The 19,538-nt window shown below is 58.5% G+C and overlaps 8 protein-coding genes across 8 annotated transcripts; 4 read left to right on the forward strand and 4 right to left on the reverse strand.

Moving 5' to 3' along the window:
• Nucleotides 1-58: 58 nt before the first annotated feature.
• Nucleotides 59-726, reverse strand: SPRG_10241 (hypothetical protein; the record flags this gene model as incomplete). The annotated part of the gene is made up of 2 exons (XM_012349197.1): nucleotides 59-199; nucleotides 253-726. The coding sequence occupies 2 exons, from the start codon at nucleotides 724-726 to the stop codon at nucleotides 59-61; spliced, it is 615 nt and encodes a 204-aa protein (XP_012204587.1).
• A 556-nt stretch (nucleotides 727-1,282) lies between these two features.
• Nucleotides 1,283-2,634, forward strand: SPRG_10242 (hypothetical protein; the record flags this gene model as incomplete). Its single annotated transcript, XM_012349198.1, has 4 exons — nucleotides 1,283-1,334; nucleotides 1,392-1,892; nucleotides 1,942-2,054; nucleotides 2,113-2,634. The coding sequence occupies 4 exons, from the start codon at nucleotides 1,283-1,285 to the stop codon at nucleotides 2,632-2,634; spliced, it is 1,188 nt and encodes a 395-aa protein (XP_012204588.1).
• A 1-nt stretch (nucleotide 2,635) lies between these two features.
• On the reverse strand, nucleotides 2,636-3,520 carry SPRG_10243 (hypothetical protein; the record flags this gene model as incomplete). The annotated part of the gene is made up of 4 exons (XM_012349199.1): nucleotides 2,636-2,981; nucleotides 3,033-3,243; nucleotides 3,293-3,381; nucleotides 3,431-3,520. 4 exons carry the CDS (start codon nucleotides 3,518-3,520, stop codon nucleotides 2,691-2,693), a joined length of 681 nt encoding a protein of 226 aa, XP_012204589.1. The 3' UTR covers nucleotides 2,636-2,690.
• A 500-nt stretch (nucleotides 3,521-4,020) lies between these two features.
• On the reverse strand, nucleotides 4,021-5,398 carry SPRG_10244 (hypothetical protein). Its single transcript, XM_012349200.1, has 3 exons — nucleotides 5,295-5,398; nucleotides 4,704-4,857; nucleotides 4,021-4,645 (listed from the first exon to the last, which is right to left on the reverse strand). Exons 1-3 carry the CDS (start codon nucleotides 5,363-5,365, stop codon nucleotides 4,088-4,090), a joined length of 783 nt encoding a protein of 260 aa, XP_012204590.1. The 5' UTR covers nucleotides 5,366-5,398; the 3' UTR covers nucleotides 4,021-4,087.
• A 409-nt stretch (nucleotides 5,399-5,807) lies between these two features.
• SPRG_10245 (CMGC/MAPK protein kinase) lies at nucleotides 5,808-7,948 on the forward strand (the record flags this gene model as incomplete). Its single annotated transcript, XM_012349201.1, has 6 exons — nucleotides 5,808-5,917; nucleotides 5,972-6,104; nucleotides 6,159-6,263; nucleotides 6,309-6,677; nucleotides 6,738-6,897; nucleotides 6,933-7,948. The coding sequence occupies 6 exons, from the start codon at nucleotides 5,808-5,810 to the stop codon at nucleotides 7,946-7,948; spliced, it is 1,893 nt and encodes a 630-aa protein (XP_012204591.1).
• An 85-nt stretch (nucleotides 7,949-8,033) lies between these two features.
• SPRG_10246 (hypothetical protein) lies at nucleotides 8,034-9,402 on the reverse strand. Its single transcript, XM_012349202.1, has 3 exons — nucleotides 8,723-9,402; nucleotides 8,311-8,676; nucleotides 8,034-8,260 (listed from the first exon to the last, which is right to left on the reverse strand). The coding sequence occupies exons 1-3, from the start codon at nucleotides 9,383-9,385 to the stop codon at nucleotides 8,063-8,065; spliced, it is 1,227 nt and encodes a 408-aa protein (XP_012204592.1). The 5' UTR covers nucleotides 9,386-9,402; the 3' UTR covers nucleotides 8,034-8,062.
• A 217-nt stretch (nucleotides 9,403-9,619) lies between these two features.
• Nucleotides 9,620-11,375, forward strand: SPRG_10247 (hypothetical protein; the record flags this gene model as incomplete). The annotated part of the gene is made up of 7 exons (XM_012349203.1): nucleotides 9,620-9,696; nucleotides 9,751-9,885; nucleotides 9,932-10,426; nucleotides 10,485-10,577; nucleotides 10,637-10,973; nucleotides 11,026-11,151; nucleotides 11,204-11,375. Exons 2-7 carry the CDS (start codon nucleotides 9,822-9,824, stop codon nucleotides 11,373-11,375), a joined length of 1,287 nt encoding a protein of 428 aa, XP_012204593.1. The 5' UTR covers nucleotides 9,620-9,696; nucleotides 9,751-9,821.
• A 454-nt stretch (nucleotides 11,376-11,829) lies between these two features.
• On the forward strand, nucleotides 11,830-19,525 carry SPRG_10248 (hypothetical protein; the record flags this gene model as incomplete). The annotated part of the gene is made up of 13 exons (XM_012349204.1): nucleotides 11,830-12,648; nucleotides 12,696-12,886; nucleotides 13,002-13,254; nucleotides 13,307-13,601; nucleotides 13,657-13,710; nucleotides 13,761-14,245; nucleotides 14,291-15,940; nucleotides 15,992-16,474; nucleotides 16,527-17,621; nucleotides 17,696-18,100; nucleotides 18,142-18,770; nucleotides 18,827-18,967; nucleotides 19,051-19,525. 13 exons carry the CDS (start codon nucleotides 11,830-11,832, stop codon nucleotides 19,505-19,507), a joined length of 6,957 nt encoding a protein of 2,318 aa, XP_012204594.1. The 3' UTR covers nucleotides 19,508-19,525.
• Between the last annotated feature and the right edge of the window lie 13 nt (nucleotides 19,526-19,538).

Genomic DNA, 19,538 nt, shown 5'->3' on the forward strand with positions numbered 1-19,538 from the left:
TGTCGTTGCCACACGGCGACGCACACTTGCACAGATCACTTATGATTAACGTACGGTATTACTGCGTCGCAGGCGTCGGCCGATGGCTAATGTTTTGGGCAAACTCGGTCTCGTCGACAATGTCATAGAGGTACGCTTGGAGGATGTGCTTGAGGTAGAAGCCGATGAGGTTGCTCCACGCTTCGCCAATGTTGGCGTGCTCTCGTTGCCGAGCCAGTACATGATGACTTCAATGCACGTGCTCACGTATACGGCAAAGTGGTGCGGCCGCACATTAGGGAACACGCGATGCGCGTGGCCGAGATGGCGGCACCGGTTGATCATGCGCTCATTGCTCTCGGTCGTGCCCTGGAGCATGAACGTCATGGCTGCGATGAGTACCTCGGCGCGTTTCTTGACGGACGGGAAGACGACCTCCATACTCGCGTCGCGCTGGAAGAGGCGATGGAAGAACTCGTCCTGGAAAAGCAGAATGCCCTGCTTGTCGTACTCCTTCATGCGGTCCGTGTTGGCCATGCAAATGTCCTTCCACGACTTGGTGCAGTCGACCAAGTACGTGGCGTTGATGACGGGAAACACGGGCAAATTCGCCGGGAGGTAGTGGTGCACTTCGTTTGGTGTCGCGAGCCCGTGCGCCGTGAACGACACGGCAGGGTACTTGCTGTCGTACGCGCCCGCTTCGCCGGACCTCGCGCTGCCCTCGAGACGACTTGCCTTGGCGCCCATTGGATCTTGTATATCGGGAACTAGTGTAAAACCAACGTCGAAGCTTTGCAAGATTTTGCCGCGTTGGGCGCTGATTGGTCGGCGAAACGCCGCCGAACGAGCGCGGCCGTCGCTTCCAGTGCAGTTGCCGAGGTACATGCATGTTTCCAGTCGCCGACATCTGTTCCTTCAACCGTCGATCAAAGACTCGGCCACCGTGAGACGAGTCGTTGTGCATTGGAATGGAGCCTTGCATTTTTACCGCGACGACTGTACATGTACACCGGAACCACGGCCACCATTGTGATGCATGGGAGTCCTTGACCTTTATGTGTCGTACATGTGGCGAGTCGATGGACTCGGTGTTCAATTGCATCGGAGTTCCTGCGGAGTCCGACCTTTTGTTTGTCCACATGTGGCTCGAACACGGACGCAGCTCGTAGAATGAAGCGCTCCAACGCCGTCGAGGAGATTTTACATATATTTAGTCTGAAGCTTCGGCGCGAGATACACGTCGCCGCAGAGATTTGCACGGCAACGGCAGTGTACGGCATGGCACTTTGCAAATCCTTGCGCCATGCTCGGTCGGCTTCTTGTCTACGCGGCGTGGGTGCTCTCGGTGCTTGCAGGTACTGCTCCCGACACCAATAAGTTCTGCCTCCATTGATGCGGTGCATGGGGCGTAGCGGAGGCAAACACTACGTTTGCCGCCAGCTCCAACTCGCACGACGCCGTGATTACGACGCCACGACCAACGACGGCAGTGCTGTCAACGCCAACGACGACCGCGCCGTCGACACCAACGGTCACGCCGTCGACACCAACGGTCACGCCGTCGACACCAACGGTCACGCCGTCGACACCAACAGCCACACCTTCGACGCTGCCACGAACGACAGAGGCCATCATCACAGCACCGCCCGCAACAACCACGACACCGACGGCACGAGCGACGCCAGCTCCGACTACGGAAGCACCCCGGCCAACAACGCCTGCATTGACGACAGCTGTACCATCCCAGGTCCCGACCAAAACACCCGAGCCGACGACGACTAGACCAACGACCATGCCTTCGACAACGACACCGCGCACGGTCGCTGTCGTTCAGACGGAGTCAGCGCCAAGCACCACACCTCTCGCGCAGACCGAAGCGGTTGCCATCACGACGACCGCAGACATGATGCACCGTACGCCACCTTCTTTCGTTTCCCACAGACATATCACCATGCACTTTAGCTGGTTCCTCGACCTCGGCTACACCTGCCGCCACGAGCTCGACACCATCGCCCGAAAACACGGGCAGCAACAAGCAAGCGGGGACGTCATCCGCGGCACCAACGAGTCCGCTGGTCGTTTCGGTGGTCGTCATCTTGTTTGTGCTCTGCATTGTTCTTGCGCTCCTCACAGCGATTTGCATCTGCCGACGGCGCGCAAAAAGAAAACAACGACGACGACGACGATCTTCGGACGCCGCCGACGCTCCTCAGCTTCAAGTCGTCGTCGGCGTCGTCGGCGCCAACGTGCTTGGCGTCGCAGCTGCCATTGACAACGCCCAAGAGCCTACCCGACGCGCGCTTTGAGTACGAGCCGTCGTACGCTTTGGAGGCCTTTCACCGCGAACTCGACCCGTTTGAGATGGAGACCGAGTCATATGGCAATGACTCCAAGCCCGACTACGCCGAGTTTCTCATGCTGGAGCAGACGCCGCGGAGCTCGAGCCAGTCCGAGACGTTGTATGCAGCGAGCTCGCCCCGTAGTTCGAACGAGTCGATCTTCCTTCCGACGCAAAACGAGTGGATTGACGCCATGGACCGCGATTCGCGTCTCGACGACGACGAGCTCGACGATGCGCGGAGTACGACCGGGTCGACCGTTCGCCGACACAACGAACCTGCATCGCCCACCGTTGCAAGTAGCTACACAGTCTAGTGCGAACGTTGTCGATGTAGTATATTTTGGTTGGACTCTTGACGTTGTCCTCTTCTTTACTTCCACGTTGGCGTCACGGGTGCCGTTTCCACGACGCCCAGACGCGGCTTGGGCGGTGGCGCCACATTCGGCTTTTTCGATGCAGCGTGCAAGAGCGAAGTGGACGGAACCTCGAGGACCGTTCGAAAACCATGCGTACTCGGTGGGGCATTCGCTGCCTGCACCATGGCGACGAGGAGCGCCTCAAGCTTGTCTTTGGCACGGCGCTCGGCGTCACATGCGTCCCGAAGGACGGTGATGGTATGTTTGTCACTCGTTTCTTGCTCGACGTGACGCCGCAGCCGCAACTAACCTCTGTGCATGTCACCTTATTCAGTGGCGTCGATGCAAAGTAGTACCTGCAACTCCTCGAGGGACTCTCGCTGGGCGCGGACTTGGTCCATCAAGACGGCGTTGTTGGCATGCGACGTGGCCAAGAGCGCTTGGAGCTCGTCGTTGCGCGCGGCCGTCGCGCGGGCCGTCGTCGTCAAGTCCTCCTCCGTGCACGCGTTGCGCTGGACAGCGTCTCGTAGCTCCACGCGCAGTAGCCGTAGCTCGTCTTTGAGCCGTCTATCTGCGTCGATCCATCCCGCAGAACCGTCATTGCGTCGTGTAGTACGTGATTTCGTGTTCTTGGCCGAGGGCAATGTCCTTCCACTTGGTCTCGGTCGTTGCGCGCGCCTCGGCGATCGACGCCTGCTCGTGCGCCTACGCGGAAGCGCTAAACATCGTTGGAGCATATTCGAGGCAGTTGTACGAGCTGCGTCACAAGGGCCACGGTGCTTTGCTCGGCGGCGACGAGGAGCGTCTCACAGCGCAGAAGGGGTGGTGCACCGAGGTCGGGCATGGAAGACTCTGTTTTCCGGGCAGATTTGACGGCGGGTGCGGCCTCCTAGAAGAGCAGTGGAGGATGAAGCGAGAGGTGCGTGTCTATTGTATTGGTACTTGTAGCTCGAGCATTTTGCGAAGCCCGTCGAGCTCCGATTGAATGTGGCGCTAGTCGATTGCGGAAATATCTTTGTGCGTCGTCGGTGCATCCGTCATTGTTGTACTACCTGAATGGCGCTGAGCGATCCGTACCGTCCATCGTCGCCGTGACGGTTCATGGCGCGGCTTGCAAGATACATGCTCCACCAGTTACATTCTTGTTAGTATCAAGTGGCGAGGTTGATATATAATACATTAGAGTGCGTGTAACTAGACTTGGACCATGAAGCGTGCGATGATCGTCGGCTTTTGGTGATCAACAAGGGGTCTAGCGAAACCCACACCGCCTCGACGTCCCCGCAACTGGGCCGAGCGGATCTCGACACATTTTTTGAAAAACACACAAGTCAATACAAATAATAATGGCGCCAAGAGGAGTCATTGTTAATTTCAAACCGATAGGATGACCAGACGTTGAGCGGAAGATTTACAAGCACTGCTTGATGAACTTGTTGATCTCCTCGCCGCGGTTACCGTGGTCGCCGCCTTCGTTGTAGTGGAGGAGCTTCTGCGTGTAGCCGCCGTTGGGCGACGAGAGCTGGAACGGCCAGAGGAAGTTGGAGGCTTCCTTGAAGTGCGGGCCGCACGTGAAGATCTCGTGGATCAAGTCTTCGATACAGATGATGCCGAACTTGCCGAGGACCTTCTCAACGAGGGCGTTGTCCGTAAGGGCAATGCGCTGCTTGTTGATCTTGCCGAAGCCACGCTTGTAGATGAGCTCGCGCGTCGACTTGAGGTTGGGGTAACCGTAGGCGATGAAGGGCTCGACAAGGCGGAGCATGTTGATCGTGGCCTTGTTGAGCTTCACGAACACACCGTTCTGGATCTGGACGAGGCGGAAGAGCTTCAGAATCTTGCGGACCTTGGGCGAGACGCCGATGATACCGCGGATGCGGATCACGAAGGCGACCTTGGCCTCGGCCGGGACGTAGAAGTTGCCGGCGGCCTTGGCTTGGCGGCGGAGGAGGACGTTCTGCTTCTCGATCTATAGAGAGTGCACATGAGACCATGGCTCGAGCACGGGCGACAGTGTTGCAACGTACAGCGCGGTACTCCTTGACGTACTTCTCGGCCGACTTGAAGGCGATCTGGCGGACCTGGGCGCGGTGCTTCTTGGAAGCGACCGAAGCCTCAGCCTTCTTGGTCTTGACGGCCTCGAGCGTGCGGCGCTTCTTGAGGATCGACTCCGGGACGAGCCTACACAGGGCGTCAATATGGGGCTCTCGCTTGCGGCGACCGTTCCCAGCGCATACACGCCATAGGTACTAGGGCCGAAGCCTCATCGGATCCACAGAGGCCGTCACGGCGTGTGCCCGAGCGTCGATTTCAGCAGAGTTGCAAGAGCAACACATGCCACAGTCCTCAGCGTTGGTGCGTTTGCGGCACAACGAGAGAGTGATGGAAGGTAGCGGCGTTCGCCACGGCCCGCCCTTGCTGTGCGCAAAGCAGGCCCTTCCACAATGGATTTCAAGAGAAAGGCCCAAAGGCCTTACATCTCACAGTCCCCAAGCGGATGCTCGGGAGGGGCTCATGACGCGAGTGCATCCCACGATGCACCGCGGGAGATCGAAGAGGGTCCGGCCGACCCAGTGGGCGCGCACGCGTGGGTGCAGCCATGACGGCGTCGCACTTACACGGTGTTCGACTTGGCCTTGGCGGCGGTCTTGGGGGCAACGGCCTTGGCAGCGGGCTTGACGGGGGCCATTTTTCTTACTGGTCGGTTTGAAAATGACTTTGCCTCAGCGTTGTATACCTCGATCGGCCGTGATCCGAACCACCCACCGGGACGTCGCATCTCATTGGCCAAAATTCAACCCTCCTCTCACGTGATTGGCTCTATGGCTCCGACCACCAATCGCCGCTTTGGATGCCGGATAAAAGATGCGACACGTCGCTTTTACCGGACGTGACACCCGACACCATGCTCGGCCGATCTACGCATCGCCGAGGCAACGCGTCCAGCGTCCATCGTGTACTACGGGTATGGCGACGGAGTGGGCAGGAGCCGACACGATGACAGATTCAACACCTTGGATCGCGGGCTAATCATTCTACCTATCTAATACACTTGTGCTTTGGACTATATTTACCCAACGGTTTCGTCGCCGCCGAGTTGTCGGACGCTGTTGTGGTGGTGTTGCAGCGCAATGGCAGGGCCCGCGTACACAACCTTTAGCGTCTACGGCACGCTCTTCAAGGTAGATGTGCGCTATCAGTTTATCGCAGCACTTGGGCGCGGCTCGTATGGCATCGTGTGGTACGAACGATGCTGTCTCCTTTCTTCTTCTTCTATACTAAACGAACTCATTAGCTCGGCCAAGGACGTTGCGACGGGTGAGAAAGTTGCTATCAAGCGCGTGTCGCCCATGGCCCGCAAGACGAGCGATGCCAAGCACACGCTGCGCGAAATCAGCCTCATGCAATGCCTTGGCAACCACCCGAATGTGCTTTGTGCCTACCGATAGATGGATGAATCTCAAGCGAACGAAACGCGGTAGATCATTAGCATCAAGGACATGTGCGTCAACGTCGCCGACGACGAGCTGTACATCATCATGGACTTTATGGACACGGACATGCACCGCGTGATCCAGAGCAGCCAGGTACACTTCGACCCACTCGAGCTGACGAACGCCCACGTTAAATAGGCGCTCTCGGACTCGCACCACCGGTACTTTCTCCACCAAGTGCTGCGCGGCGTCAAGCATATGCACGACAATGGCATTCTGCACCGGGACCTCAAGCCCGGCAACATTCTCGTCACGAAAAGCTGCCAAGTCAAGATTGCCGACTTTGGCTTGGCGCGAACGTGTACGCGGAATAGCGAGAAGCGCAAGGCGCGGCCTGCCTCGGCGACAATGACCAAGGTCGACACCGCTACGGACGCCGGCGACTGGCAACCCATGACGGAGCACGTCGTGACGCGCTGGTACCGGGCACCGGAGCTCATGCTGCAGCCCGATGGCCACTACAGCACGGGTGTCGACATGTGGTCGATCGGGTGCATCTTCGCCGAGGTATCCAAGCCACTCGTCATCTTCCAACGTACGCGATGGAATACGACCGATGCGGTTTAGATGCTCGGGCGCAAGGCGATTTTTCCGGGCAAAAACTTTATCCACCAGCTCACGCTCATTTTTGACGTGATTGGAACACCGTGTGCGAGCGACGTCAAGAAGATGAAGAGCGCGCAGGCGCAGCGCTTCATCAAGTCGCTCGGAAAAAACCAAAAGTGCCGTTCCGAACCGTGTTTCCGTCGGCGACGCCGGAAGCGATCGACCTCCTCGAGCGCATGTTGCACTTTGACCCGGTGAGCCGGTGCTCGGTCGACGAAGCGCTCAAGCACCCGTACATGCAAGCCATCGAGCGCCGGTATACGCCCAAGGACGTCATCGTCCCGACGCACATTTCGTTTGCGTTCGAGCAAGAAAACCTCGGCCGCAACGAGCTCGTGCAGCTGATTGTGACCCAAGTCGAAGCGTTTAGCGGCCGAACGTCGCAGACACCCGCGGGCATCCGTACGATCCACGCCCTCGCGCAGCAGTCGCGCGGCCGCGTGACGCTCGAGAACCCAGAGCTCATGAAGTCGATGATGACCGAGGTCACGGAGGTGCCCAAGACGACCCGTCCTCCCAGTGCGTCGAGGATACGCAGTGCAGCGGTCGCACCTGGACCCAAGCCAACGACCACCAATGCTCTCTTGACGGCCACCAGCATTGCCTCAACGTCAACGCCTTCGACGATTACAACGAGCGCCAAGCCGCGTCCCGCCAGCGCGCACCCAACCCGCGCACCACCACCGATGCTACCGACGCGAACGACGCTCGTGTGCAAGGAAGCAAAGGACGAAGATGACAAGGAAGTCGAAGATGCCGAAGCCAAAGAGATTGCGCCGGCCAAGCCCGTGGGGCCTGCGAGTGATTCGTCGTCGTCGTCATCGGACGAGGATGTGGACGACAAGCCGGTCGTGCCGGCGGCCGTCGCACGCCCCAAGTCGGCGCCCATTCGGGGAGGCACCGCGCTCAAGCACGCCGCGCCGTGTGTCGCGTCGACGTCGTCCCTCATCCGCGCCCAGCGTGCCAACCAGGCCAAGCCAACAACGAGTACCAAGCCCGCGCCATTGACGCGGACCGAGTCGGCGCATGAGATCACAGACGCCGAGGTCAAGGGCAAGGGCAAGAAGCTCACGGTGCCGGTGAGCCCCAAGTTCTCCGTCATGTCGTGGCAAAAACAGAAAAAGCCCGCGATCGCGACGCGCAGTAGCACCCGCGTCAAGAAGATACGATAGCCAGTGTCGTATTTAACACTAACCTACTACACCACCACCCGCTTGACCGTCCTCCTTCTTCTCTACGATGCGAGGCATGACGAATCATGCATGGAGAACTCGATTGAAAGTTATTTAAGCACGCTCGGCGGGCTGGATGTCGCGCTGCCACTGGGCGACGGCATCGCGCGGCAAGTGCAACGACGCACTTCCGGACGTGGCACGAAGGTCCTGCTCGCGACCAACCGTCGCCGCCACGACAGGGACGTTGGCCATCGCATCGGTGGGGAACTCGTCGTCACTGTCGTCCAGCGCCGCCTGCGCCTTCGCCGCCTACTGATGTACATGAGCGACCTTGTCTTTTCAAAGTCGATCGCAGCTACCTTGTGGGCTTGGCGGGCCGCACGCGTCTTGTCGATCGAGGTGGCGGCCGACGCCAGGTTGAGCGCCGACGTCATCTGGACAAACTGGTCGTCGTCCGTGTCGGCCGTCACCGACGTCGAGTACTGGCTCTTGTGACCAAAGAGCAGCGCCCGCTCGCGCTCTTCCGCGTCTTCGTCGTCGCTCTCGGACTCGTCGCTGCTGAGACGCGGCAGCGCAGGCGTCTTCTTGCCAAAAAGCAGTTCGCGCTGACGCTCCTCCTCGTCTTGGCTGTCATACTCGTCCTCGTCGTCGTCGTCGTCCCCGGGCATCATCATGCGGTTCTTGCGCACCGCTTCTTCGGCTTGGCAGTTGGACAAGTACGTTTCCTACAAGGACATAAGCGATCGCAGCGTCCGCAGAAGGCGGGGGTACCTGCGCGACCTGGACCTCCTCGCTCGTCTCGCAGGCTGCATACGCGTCGAGCGCTTCCGCGTTGAGCTTGAGGAACTCCAAGCCCCACGGAAACTCGTCCATGAGCTGGATCGCTTCGTCTTGCATGCCCACAATGTAGAGCGTCGCGGCAATCGCTTCGACGCACGTGAGCTTGAAGGGCTTGCCATAGTTGACCGTGTTGGCCGCAACGAGCATCGGCAGCAAGCGGTGGCTGCCCGACTTGATCTGCTTGATGGGCATCTCTTGGACGCGCGCCCACGAGCAGTCAATGACCGAGATGCCAATCGAGGTGACGATCGAGAGGTCTTCACGCGACACGACCTTTTCGCCGTGCGGGGAGAGCACGATCCCGCGAAAGTGCGCGCCAGGCTTCATGCTCTTGACGTACCCGAGACGGCATAGCTTCCGGCCCGTGCAGCGCTTGGCGTCGCACTGGTTGAAGTCCCACATGCGCAGCGTGACCGGGAACGACCGGCGGGCGAACGCGAGGTCCGACTCTTCCTCACCTTGCGTCTCGTCCGGCGGTGCGCCCCGGCGCTTGTTGAGCTTCTCGCCTTTCGACGAGCCACCCTTGCCGCCGCCCTTGCCACCGCCCTGCTTGGCTTCCTTCTTCCCGCTTGCCTTCTTGCCTCGCGCGTCCATCGTTGTCCTTTCTGCGAAATGGCATGGGAGAGCGTCACGAAGCGCTGTGATTGGCTCCTCGATACAATGGCCAGTTGTTTGCCGGGTCCATCGCGGCAACCAGCCACTGAAGGTACGGGTCGCCGTGACGTGGGATGGACCTGCTTGCTACCCACGCTACTGCACCAGAAGGCGAGGGCCATGCACCGCAAGGGCTTCGTTCGCCTTCCGCTGCGTGTCCTGGTGGGTGTGGGCGCCCCTTCATTTATCTGCCACGACGTCATCTGCATACAAACGGCAAGATAGATGGGCATCCAAATATCGGCCACGAGGTGGTCGGCAATAAACTGCTGTATTGCAGCACGGACCAATCAGATGCTGAATAGATTCCACCAGTCATTTTCGTCGCGCATCCAGTGGGCTTCAATTTGCACAAGTAACTGGTCGACGCCCAAGCATGTCCAAGCGGTCCGTGGAGCTCTCGTTCGACGCCAAGCAGGCCGACTCGGCGCCCGTCCTCGGTACGCTGCGCCTTATGCTTCGATCGTACAGCCAACGTTGTGCTAGTGTCCTTCCGCGGCGGCCCACCCAAGGTCTCGTCCGACTTTCACTTTCAAATGTATGAGAACGCGGCCAAGAAGCGCAAGATTGTGGTCGCGGATGCGGACAAGGTGTCGTACCAGGCCGCCAACTTTGGCCACGGCAACGCCAACAACGATCTCTCGAGCTACGTGGTGGGCGTCTTTGACAAGGCGACCCAGAGCGTCCAGCTCTATAACGTCGATCAGCTCTACGTGCTGCAGCAGTCGGTCCGTGGCTTCCGCGAGCGCGTCGACGAAAACACGCAGGACGACAAGTCGTACGCGCAGCGCACGGCCGAGCTCGTCAACGCCTTTGGCTCCAAGGTCAGCAAGCGCATCGTCAAGAGCCGCGAAGACAACAAGGTCCAAGTCGGCAACATCACGGGCGCAAGCGCGATCACGCAAGCGCTCACGCAAAAGGCCGTCTCGACCGCCGAAGAGCTCGCGATCAAGCGCGCCAACGACCCCAAGTACACGCCGGGTACGTCACTGCATACACACTTTCAACACAAAGGATCGATCATCACACGACAATGCAGATTCGGGGGCCATGGACGCGACGCGTGCGGCCGTCTTGCCGCCGTGCAACCTCGATGCGGTCACGCCCGACAAGGTCTACGACCTCGACAAGTGTACGCCTTTACAATTGCTGCTGCTGTTTTGGCGCAACATACTCATCGACAACGTCTAGTCTTGAGCGACGACGTGATGGAATCGTTGTACCTCAAGGCGGACGAGCTCATCGGTCTCCTCGAGACATGCCCGCTCACAGAGTTTTTGGACAAGAACAAGGTGCCCGCGGCCGCCTACATCCGCCAAGTCATGACGACGCTGCCCAAGCCGTTTGACCGCAAGAAGGTCGCGCTGATGCTGTACGTCATGTACCTCGTGCAGTTTTTCCACGCGCGCTTCCCGGTGCACGCGTCGCCCGCGGCCTTGAGCTTGACGCTCAACATCCCGCACGTGGTTGTCGAGCAGGTCCTTGCGACGTTTGCCGAGGCGGTCGTCGGTCTCAGCGGCAAGACGAGGTATCTCTTTTTCTTATTGATGCACCGACCGGATCGAATCAATATGGTGTAGCTATGCGCAGTCCAAGATGCTGAAGGACAAGCTGCTCCTGTACCTGCTCGTGGTCGCCTTGACCATCGGCGGCTTTAGCTTGGACTTGACGGCGATTGCGGCCGACCTCAAGCGTGCGGCGTCCAAGTACGATGCGCGGATCTTGTCGTGTGGCATGGGTTGACTTGAAGCTGTGTAGCTTGGCGCAATATGCCCGCATGATTGGGTGCCGGACAGACGCGGTCAAGGCCGAGGGTGGTCTGTACGCCAAGAGCTCGGCGGTCAAGGACAAGAAGACCATGGCGACGCGCGCGGTGCTCTCGGTGCCGCTCGTCTTTCCGACGGCCAAGAAGGGCTCGAACCGCCGTTAAAATCGGTTTGTCTCCGAGCTAATCTACTAGTACTACATTTATATCGACGTGGGCGGTCTTGAGATCGACGCGAGCGATGGTCTCTGCATCGATGTGCTACCTGTCGCACCGCACCCCGGAACCCAGCTGACGACGACGCCAATGAACGCCCGAGGTGGCCACATGAACCCCTCATCATCTCCGCCAATGTTGGAGCTTGGGGTTTTGTCGCCCCGCGCCAAGATGACACCGCTGTATGCCGACGATTTTGTCATCCTCTCGTTCGTTGTTAACTAATCAGAGGCGGCCTGTCGACTTCGGCGAAACCGGCACGTCGCGTTGGTTTCGGGCAAGGGAAGGGATTCCCTTGGGCTCGGGCCACCTTGTATCCTGACGGCAGCTCAAACAAAACGGCTCACATCCGTGATTCGCCCGCGCGCCGAAGAGACACTTGCCGGCGTCGGTGCGGTCACTCATGCCGACCACGAAGGAACACGAGCGAGGCAGTGTCGATGACACGAAGCTGCGGCTCGAAGCCATCGTGCGCAGCGACAACCCCAACAAATCCGAAATGGAACACTCGCAGGCGTCGCATCGAGACTGCGCTTCGCGGGGCTCGTTTCGCAAGGTCGCACACGACGCTCTCGCACGGCTCTCGTCCGTAAAGACGCTCCGCGACCGCACACGCCGCGCGACGTTGAGCGCCAAAGACTGGCTCCTCGCCCGATCCCGCGCGATTCTACACCGAAAGTCCCTAGGACACTTTGGCTCGATGGCGCAGAACCGCGTCTCGAACGTTGCACTCGTGGGCTCCACCTCTGGCGTCGACGCGGGCGATGGCTGTAAGCTCAACGGTTGCACGCCGTCGTCGCGGGTGCTGGCGCGCGACAAGCGCCTCGCAATCGATCCGAACGGACGGGGCATTTCCATTTGGCGCGTTTTTCTCTTGGCGATCCTACTCTACGACGTGCTGGTCGTGCCGCTCATGCTCTGTGACGCCATGATCAACGAAAGCGTGTGCGCGATGGCGTATGGCGTTTACGCCGGCGAAATCTTTTTTTTGGCCGACTTTGGTGTCAACCTGCACGTCGGGTTTGACAAAGATGGTGACGTGATGCGGCTGCCCGACCTCACGCGGCGCCGGTACCTTTGCTCGCGCCGGTTTGCGCTCGACCTCGTGGCCATACTGCCGCTCTACGTCATCCCCGTGGCGCCGTCCATGTGCGGCCTCGTGCACCTCAACAAGCTCGTGCGCGCTGTCTACCTAACCCCATACACGATCGAGTTTGACAAGGTGCGACGGCGCTCGTCGGAGGATGCTGCGGATGACGATGGTATTAGGTGTTTGCGCGCCGCTTCATCTTTTGCAAGATCGTCAAGGTCATCGTCGTCTGCTACATGTGTGGCCACTACGTGGCGTGCGTCTACCTCATGTTTGGCTTCTCGGACGGCTCCGAGACCGGTGCATGGCGTCTCCATCACCCATTGGCCCATGCATCGTTCGCAGCGCAGTATTTTGGCGCGCTTTTTTGGTACGCATTGCATGACATTTTGTGTCATTTTTGTGTCTTTTTTGAGCCACTTTTGTGTCAATTTTGAGTCACGTTGGAGTCGCCAATGTGTCCATGGCTCATTCGACGTGCGTAGGTCGATTGGCATCATTTCAAAAAGCGTTGAAGGCCAAGTGCCTCGGACGGCCCTCGAGTCGCTCTTCATGCTCTTTGTTATGTTTGGTGGGTTCCTTCTTTTCGTCTACATTTGCGGCACGCTCTTCATGATGTCCAAATGTGACATGGCGCACCAAGAGATTTTGGACGCCAAGGTGAACCAGCTACGTCACGTGCTCTCGTACCACAAGGTGCCCCAAGACATGCAGGACCGCGCAGTCGAGTACATTGAAGTATCGCACTTGGAACGCGTTTGGACAAGTTGTCTTAAATGCTCTGAGATAGCACGAGTTTAAGAGCGGCGACACGAACGACAAGAGCAACATGAAGCTGCTCTGCCCGTCGATCGCAAAGGATGTCAAGTTTACCATGCTAAAGGGCATGGTGGCCAATGTCCCATTCTTCCGGCGCTGCAGCAACAGCTTTCTCCGCGCACTCATCGACCTCACCGAGACCGAAGCGATACCGGCCAACTTTCCCGTCGTCACCCAAGGCGACGTCGGGGACAACATGTACTTTGTCCAATCCGGCGTCCTCATCATTACACTCGACCGCATCAAGGTACTTCAAATCGTCCTTTGTCGCACCGCGATTTCAAGTTTGCTTCCGGTGTCTAGATCAAGGAGCTACGAAAGGGAACTCATTTGGCGAGCTCGCGCTCTTCACCAACCGAACGCGGTCCGCGAGCGGTGCGCTAGCTCTACAGTCTCTTGACGGAACACGTCCAATATGGGTCTAGTGACATCGGTGACCTTTTGCATTTTGCACAAGCTCGCGCGTTTGCAGGTGCACCAGGTGCTCTCTGCGTACCCCGAGTTCGAAGACAGCATCTTGGACTGCGTCGCGCAGCTCGTTCAAGCCTTTGACGGCGAAAACAGCAAGATTGTCGACCCCACGCGCCGGCTGTCGCTCCGCCATATCCTCGAGACGGCCGGAGAGGAGACGACGTGTTTGCCGACCGAAGCGCCAAAAGCCACGATTCTCCAAGAGCCCCGCGCTGTCACCGGCTCCAAGCGCTATCGAACGACGTTTTTCTCGTCCACGTCGGTCGTTCCCGAGGTCGGACGGAATCGTTCCAAGAGCTTACCGCCACGACGATCGAATCCACCGCCGCTTGCGACCGCACCGGTGGAGGTGTCGCCGCCTCGATGGGTTAGCTTTTTGCTGGCAACGCCAATCACGCGTCGCTCCAGATGTCGGCTCATGTGGCTTGCAAGCCTCCAGGTACCTTTCGGTCGTTTTGGCTCCAAACTCGACGCATCTCTTTAGGCGGCCATGTGGTACAACCTTTTCACCGTGACGCTTCTCAATACCTTTCGCTCGATCGGGTATCCGACGACGGCGCTTGTTCTCAACACGATCGCCGACATGATCTACCTTGGCGACATTTACGGGCAGCTCAATCTCTCGTACATTGTCGAAGCCGAGCAGATCATGGACCCAATCAAGTGCGCGCGGCGTTATTTCCATGGCGCCTTCTGCCTTGATGTCGTTGGCGCGCTTCCGTGGTGGCTTTTGGCGCCGTCCCAGCATCTCGTCTGGCGCATCCTGCGACTGCTTCGGTGCCGCCACATCGAGCACGAATTCAACGAAGTCGCGGTGCTCATCCGGATTACGAGTCGGCGGCGCATCGCCATTTTGGGCTTTGGCCTCTTTATCGCGTACCACATGGCAGCCTGCATAGCGCAGAGCTACATTCTCTTGGCACCGCACGACCCGAGTCACCCCAGCGAGCTGCTGCCGCCGCCCGAGCTGCAACTGCCGTGGAATAGCAACCATACGGCGTACATCAACGTCACGACGCTCGAGCTGATTGCGATCGACGACCCGGCCGTGCCCGACATTCTCGCGCGGCAATATCTGCGCGTGCTCTACTATGGCGCGGTGTGTGTCACCAACCTTGGGCTACCGCTCGAGCCCGAGGCACTCGGCGAGTCGGTCCTTGGCTTCTTCTTGATGCTGATGGGCATGCTCCTCATTTCAGCGCTCATTGACGAAGTCCAGAAACGCGTGACGGCGTCCGCGCTCGAGCAAATGGCATTCCTCTCGCAGCGGTCGCGCATCGAGCATTTTTTAAAGTGCCAGAACGTGCCGAGTGCGATCCACCGCCGCGCGTCGGCGTACTTGGACTTTTGGTGGAGCGTGCATCGCGGCGCCAACATCAACGAGCTTCTTAGCACGTTGCCCAACAACCTCCAGCGCGACATTTACGCGTTCATTTGCCGCCCGTTCTTGGACGTTGTCGCGGGCCTCGACAAGACCAACGGCGCATTTCCAAGCGTCTCGGCCATTTTCCTGGATAACGTGCATATTCAGCTGTTTGGCCAAGGCGAACTCCTCTACCGCAAGAGCGATCACGCCGAGTGCATCTATATGGTGCTGGACGGCCGCATTGCGATTGCGTCGTCGGTGCGGTCGTCACCCGGCGCGACCACGCGCAACCTCGGGCCGGGCGATCTCTTTGGCTTGTCTGTACTAGAGATTGAGAACGAGCATGCTATGCACGCCGAGTGTGCGATCGCGCAGTCGTCATGTGTCGTCGTGGCCATCTCGCGCGAGACACTCGTCGCGATGCAGCAAGTCTACGTCCCGTTGTGCGCCAAGCTTCTTCAGCGCGTCCAGAAAGGCCAGACGAGCCGCGGCTGGAAGCTTGCCCGGAAGCACGTGGCCAATGTCGCGCGCGCCGTCAAAGCGCAGCCCGTCGCGATCGACCCCGAAGGTACCTTTGCAGTCGCGTGGGAAATCGCGGTGTTTGTGGCCATCGTCTTTGACTGCATTACGGTGCCCTTCTTCCTCGCCTTTGGCTACGACATGCGCGCAGCCCTTGGGTTTGAAGGCATCGAGATCGCGTTGGAAGTGGGCTTTTTCGTGGACTTGGTGCTCCACTTTCGCATCGGGTACTGGGAGTTTGGCAACAAGGTAGGCCCCCTTCGTTTCCATGTAATACTGCGGCGATAACGATGGCACCAGGTCATGGACGTGCCGCGCATCCGCAAGCAGTATCTCGTTTCGAGTGCGTTTTGTGTCGATGTCGTCGCGCTCCTTCCGTTCTATGTGGCCAACTATGGCAGCGCGCACTACCTCGAGCTATGGCACGTCAACAAGCTCCTTCGCGTGACGCGGGTTCCAGGCTTGCTGCAGCACCTCGAGCGGTACTTTTACCGCCACGCGATCACGATGCGCGTGCTGCGCACTGTGTTGTACACGTACTTGCTCGCGCATTTTGTCGGGTGTGCGTGGTATAGCTTTGGCAGCAACGTGCTGCTGCCGGCGGGAGCTCCCAATTTTGGAGACAACATTTGGCTGCCAAGCGCCACGTACGACTTGTCGAAAAACGCTTCGACCATGACGCCGGCGCTCGCGTACGCGCACTGTTACCACTGGGGCATTGGCATGCTCTTTGGCTTTCAACCTGGCAAGCACCCCGTCACGCCGTTCGAAAATGTGTTTACGGTAGGACTCAGTTTGCACTTTTTGCCAGGTGTGGACGATGTGACATGCGTAGATTTTCGTCCAAACGCTGGGGGTCTTTCTGCTGTCGTATATTGTCGGAAATTTGCTTGACGTTGCAGCCGTCATGGACGGCAACAACCGCCTCTTTTACAGCAACCTCAACTATGTCCGGAAGCTCCTCGCGTACTTTGATTTTTCCAACGACGTCGCAGCGCGTGTCCAGCATTTTTACTTTTACCGGCTTTTTCACTCGATTCATGAAGAGCACGTCTTGGCGAAGTGCCTTCCGCCAACGCTGCTCGCGGACGTCCGCCTCTTCTTATTGACGCCGATGCTCAACAAGGTGCCGTTCTTCCAAGGCGAGCACGCGAGCTCGAGCATCACGCGCGTGCTCGTGAGTCAAATGAGCCAGATCCTCGTCACGCGCGGCGAAGTCGTGTGCCGCCAGAACGAAATCGGCATGGAAATGTACTTCGTCTTCGCGGGCTGCCTCGAGATTTACGTGGCCAACGACATGCACGACGCGATGGGTATTCATACGTTTGCGGCGATGGCGAGAGGCACAAAAATCACCGAAATCCACGACGGCAGCTTCTTTGGCGAAAAGTCCCTCTTCTCCAACCAGCCGCGGAATGCGTCCATCCAAGCCAAGACGTTTTGTACCCTCTTCCGACTCTCGCGCACGCACTTGGAGTCGGTCTTTGCGCAGTACCCCGAGTGGAAAGCCAAGGTCATGCAGATCGTCACGATACTGTACAAGAAGCACGACAAGCAAGTGCGCGAGAAGACCGAGGAGCAGCAGTCTCAAGCCAACAGCCGCGATGCCGCCAACTCGCGTTACATGTCGCGCGCGCTTTCCAACAAGGTCATGCCCGCGCCCGAGTCGAAGCGGTCCGAGACGCTACCACGGCCGTCGACTTCATTCAAGACAGTTCTCGATGGGGTGCGGGGTCGCATCAAGAAGGGTCGTCTGCTGACGTGGCGCGAGCACATCACGTCACTTCTCCACATTCAGGTCCAAACGCCGATTTACCGACGGTTCATGAAGCTCTTCTGCGCCGCAATCTTGTACAACGCGATGAGCATCCCGTTTCTTCTCACGTTTGGCCATCATGGGATCTCACCCGAGGCGTTTGCCGTCGTCACGGTGCGTGCTTAATTTTTTTTGAGTTTTCAATTTTTGAATTTTTGATCGTTTGGACGCTTACTGCACTCTATTAGCTTCTCAACGTGACCAGCGACCTTGTGTTTCTCTACGATATTTGGTTCAAGCGGCACATTGTCGAGACAACGTCGACGCGCGAGTTTTACGAAGGTGACATCTTTCCCAAGGGCGGCCTCGTCCTCGACGTACTTGCCGTGATCCCGTTCGACTATCTTCTTGGCGCGATCTTCCAGTGGTCGGCACTCCTCCGCCTCAACCGGTTGATCAAGGGCCGCCAGTTCAACCACGCAGTGCACGAGATCAACCGGTTCAGCATGGCGTACGAGATCAACCGGCTCGCGCTCCTTGGGCTCTACTACTTTCTCTGCGTCTACTGGACAGCGTGCGCGTACTTTGGCTTGACGATTCTCGATGGCTTTACAAACTCGTGGGAGACGTTTTTGCCGAGCCACGAATTTGAGGTGCGATCGAGATATCCATATGCGCTCTAAACTGCAGATAGACCCAGGAGCATACAAACGTTGGGCACATGGTCGAGCGCGTCCTTCGCTGCTTGTACTTTTCAGCGTCTATGTACACGGGGGCCGGCATCGTGCACGAGCCGTCGACGCTATTGCAGTACGCGTTTCTCAACCTTGTCTCGGTCTTTGGCGTCTTTGTGCTCTCGTACATCCTTGGCGAAGCGTCGTCGCTCTTCATTTACCTCATCCAAAACGAAGTCGAGTTCAAGATCAACCACATGAACGTGATCGAGTTTCTGCACCACAAACGCATGGGCGCGGCCATCGAAGCCCGCGTTCGCTCGTATCTGACGTACTGGTGGTCGGCGCAGAAAGGCGTCATGTACCAGAACATTCTGGAGCAGCTCCCGACGCAGATTCGGTGCCATGCCGTGATCCAGATCACGCGCCTTAGCCTCTCGCGCTTCGCAACGACGTACTTGCGCCCGCTCTGCCACGACGTTGGCAACATGGAATTAGTCATCTACAGCCTTGCGCAGCGGCTCGTCTTTGAAGGGTACCCCGTCGGCGAGTCGGTCATCGTCCAAGGCAACATTGGCAAGACCATGTACTTTGTCTCGAAAGGCGCCCTCATCTCGGCGTCGACTGAGCCAGACTTTTTTCCTTCGCGGTTCGACAACAACGATGACCATGCTTTTGCTATTTGATTTTCTCATTCCCGTGTAGATTTGCCGACGGTCAGTATTTTGGTGAAGAAGGCTTTCTCGGCGCCAGTGTGTGCCACTACTCGGTCGTGACGCTTCGATCGTGCGATCTTCTCTCGCTCTCGGCCGCCGACTTTGTCGCAGCGCTCTGCGAGCACCCATTGTACGTGTAGTTTGCGATTCGCTAGCGACTAGACTAGGATAGCTAGTATGCTAGTATGCTAGGATGACTCTGATATTCTTTAGGTTCGTCGAGTGCGCAACGGTTGCGAGGCACATTGCCCATCGCCTCGCCACCGCTGCGATTGCCACGTCGCACCCGATCGACTTTGATGTGCTGGTATGGAGTGCGCTGCATGCGTCCCACCCGCCGCTTCAGTACCTCAAGTTTGACTCGATCGACAGCGCGGTGCGCTCTTTGGACCACTTTGTAAAGCTCTTTCTGAGCCACAATGCGTCCGAAGCGCTCGGCTCCAAGTGGCAGAAACCCATGATGTGCAAGCGCTGCGAGAGCGACGTGGCCGTCTACTACTGCGCCGCGTGCATGCAGACCATGTGCGCCGAGTGCTCGATCAAGGTGCATGGGTCGCCCGAGTACGCGTCGCACCTCCAGACGATTACGGATGTGAGCTCTTACAAGAGGCCGCCGACGCGTGTGAGCCCTGCTCGTCGCATGACCTTGACCTCTTATGCGCCAAAGTAACCCGACACGAATCTCAACGGGGTGCTGTGCT

Source organism: Saprolegnia parasitica, assembly GCF_000151545.1.
Source record: "Saprolegnia parasitica CBS 223.65 unplaced genomic scaffold supercont2.51, whole genome shotgun sequence".
Classification (NCBI taxonomy): domain Eukaryota; phylum Oomycota; class Saprolegniomycetes; order Saprolegniales; family Saprolegniaceae; genus Saprolegnia; species Saprolegnia parasitica.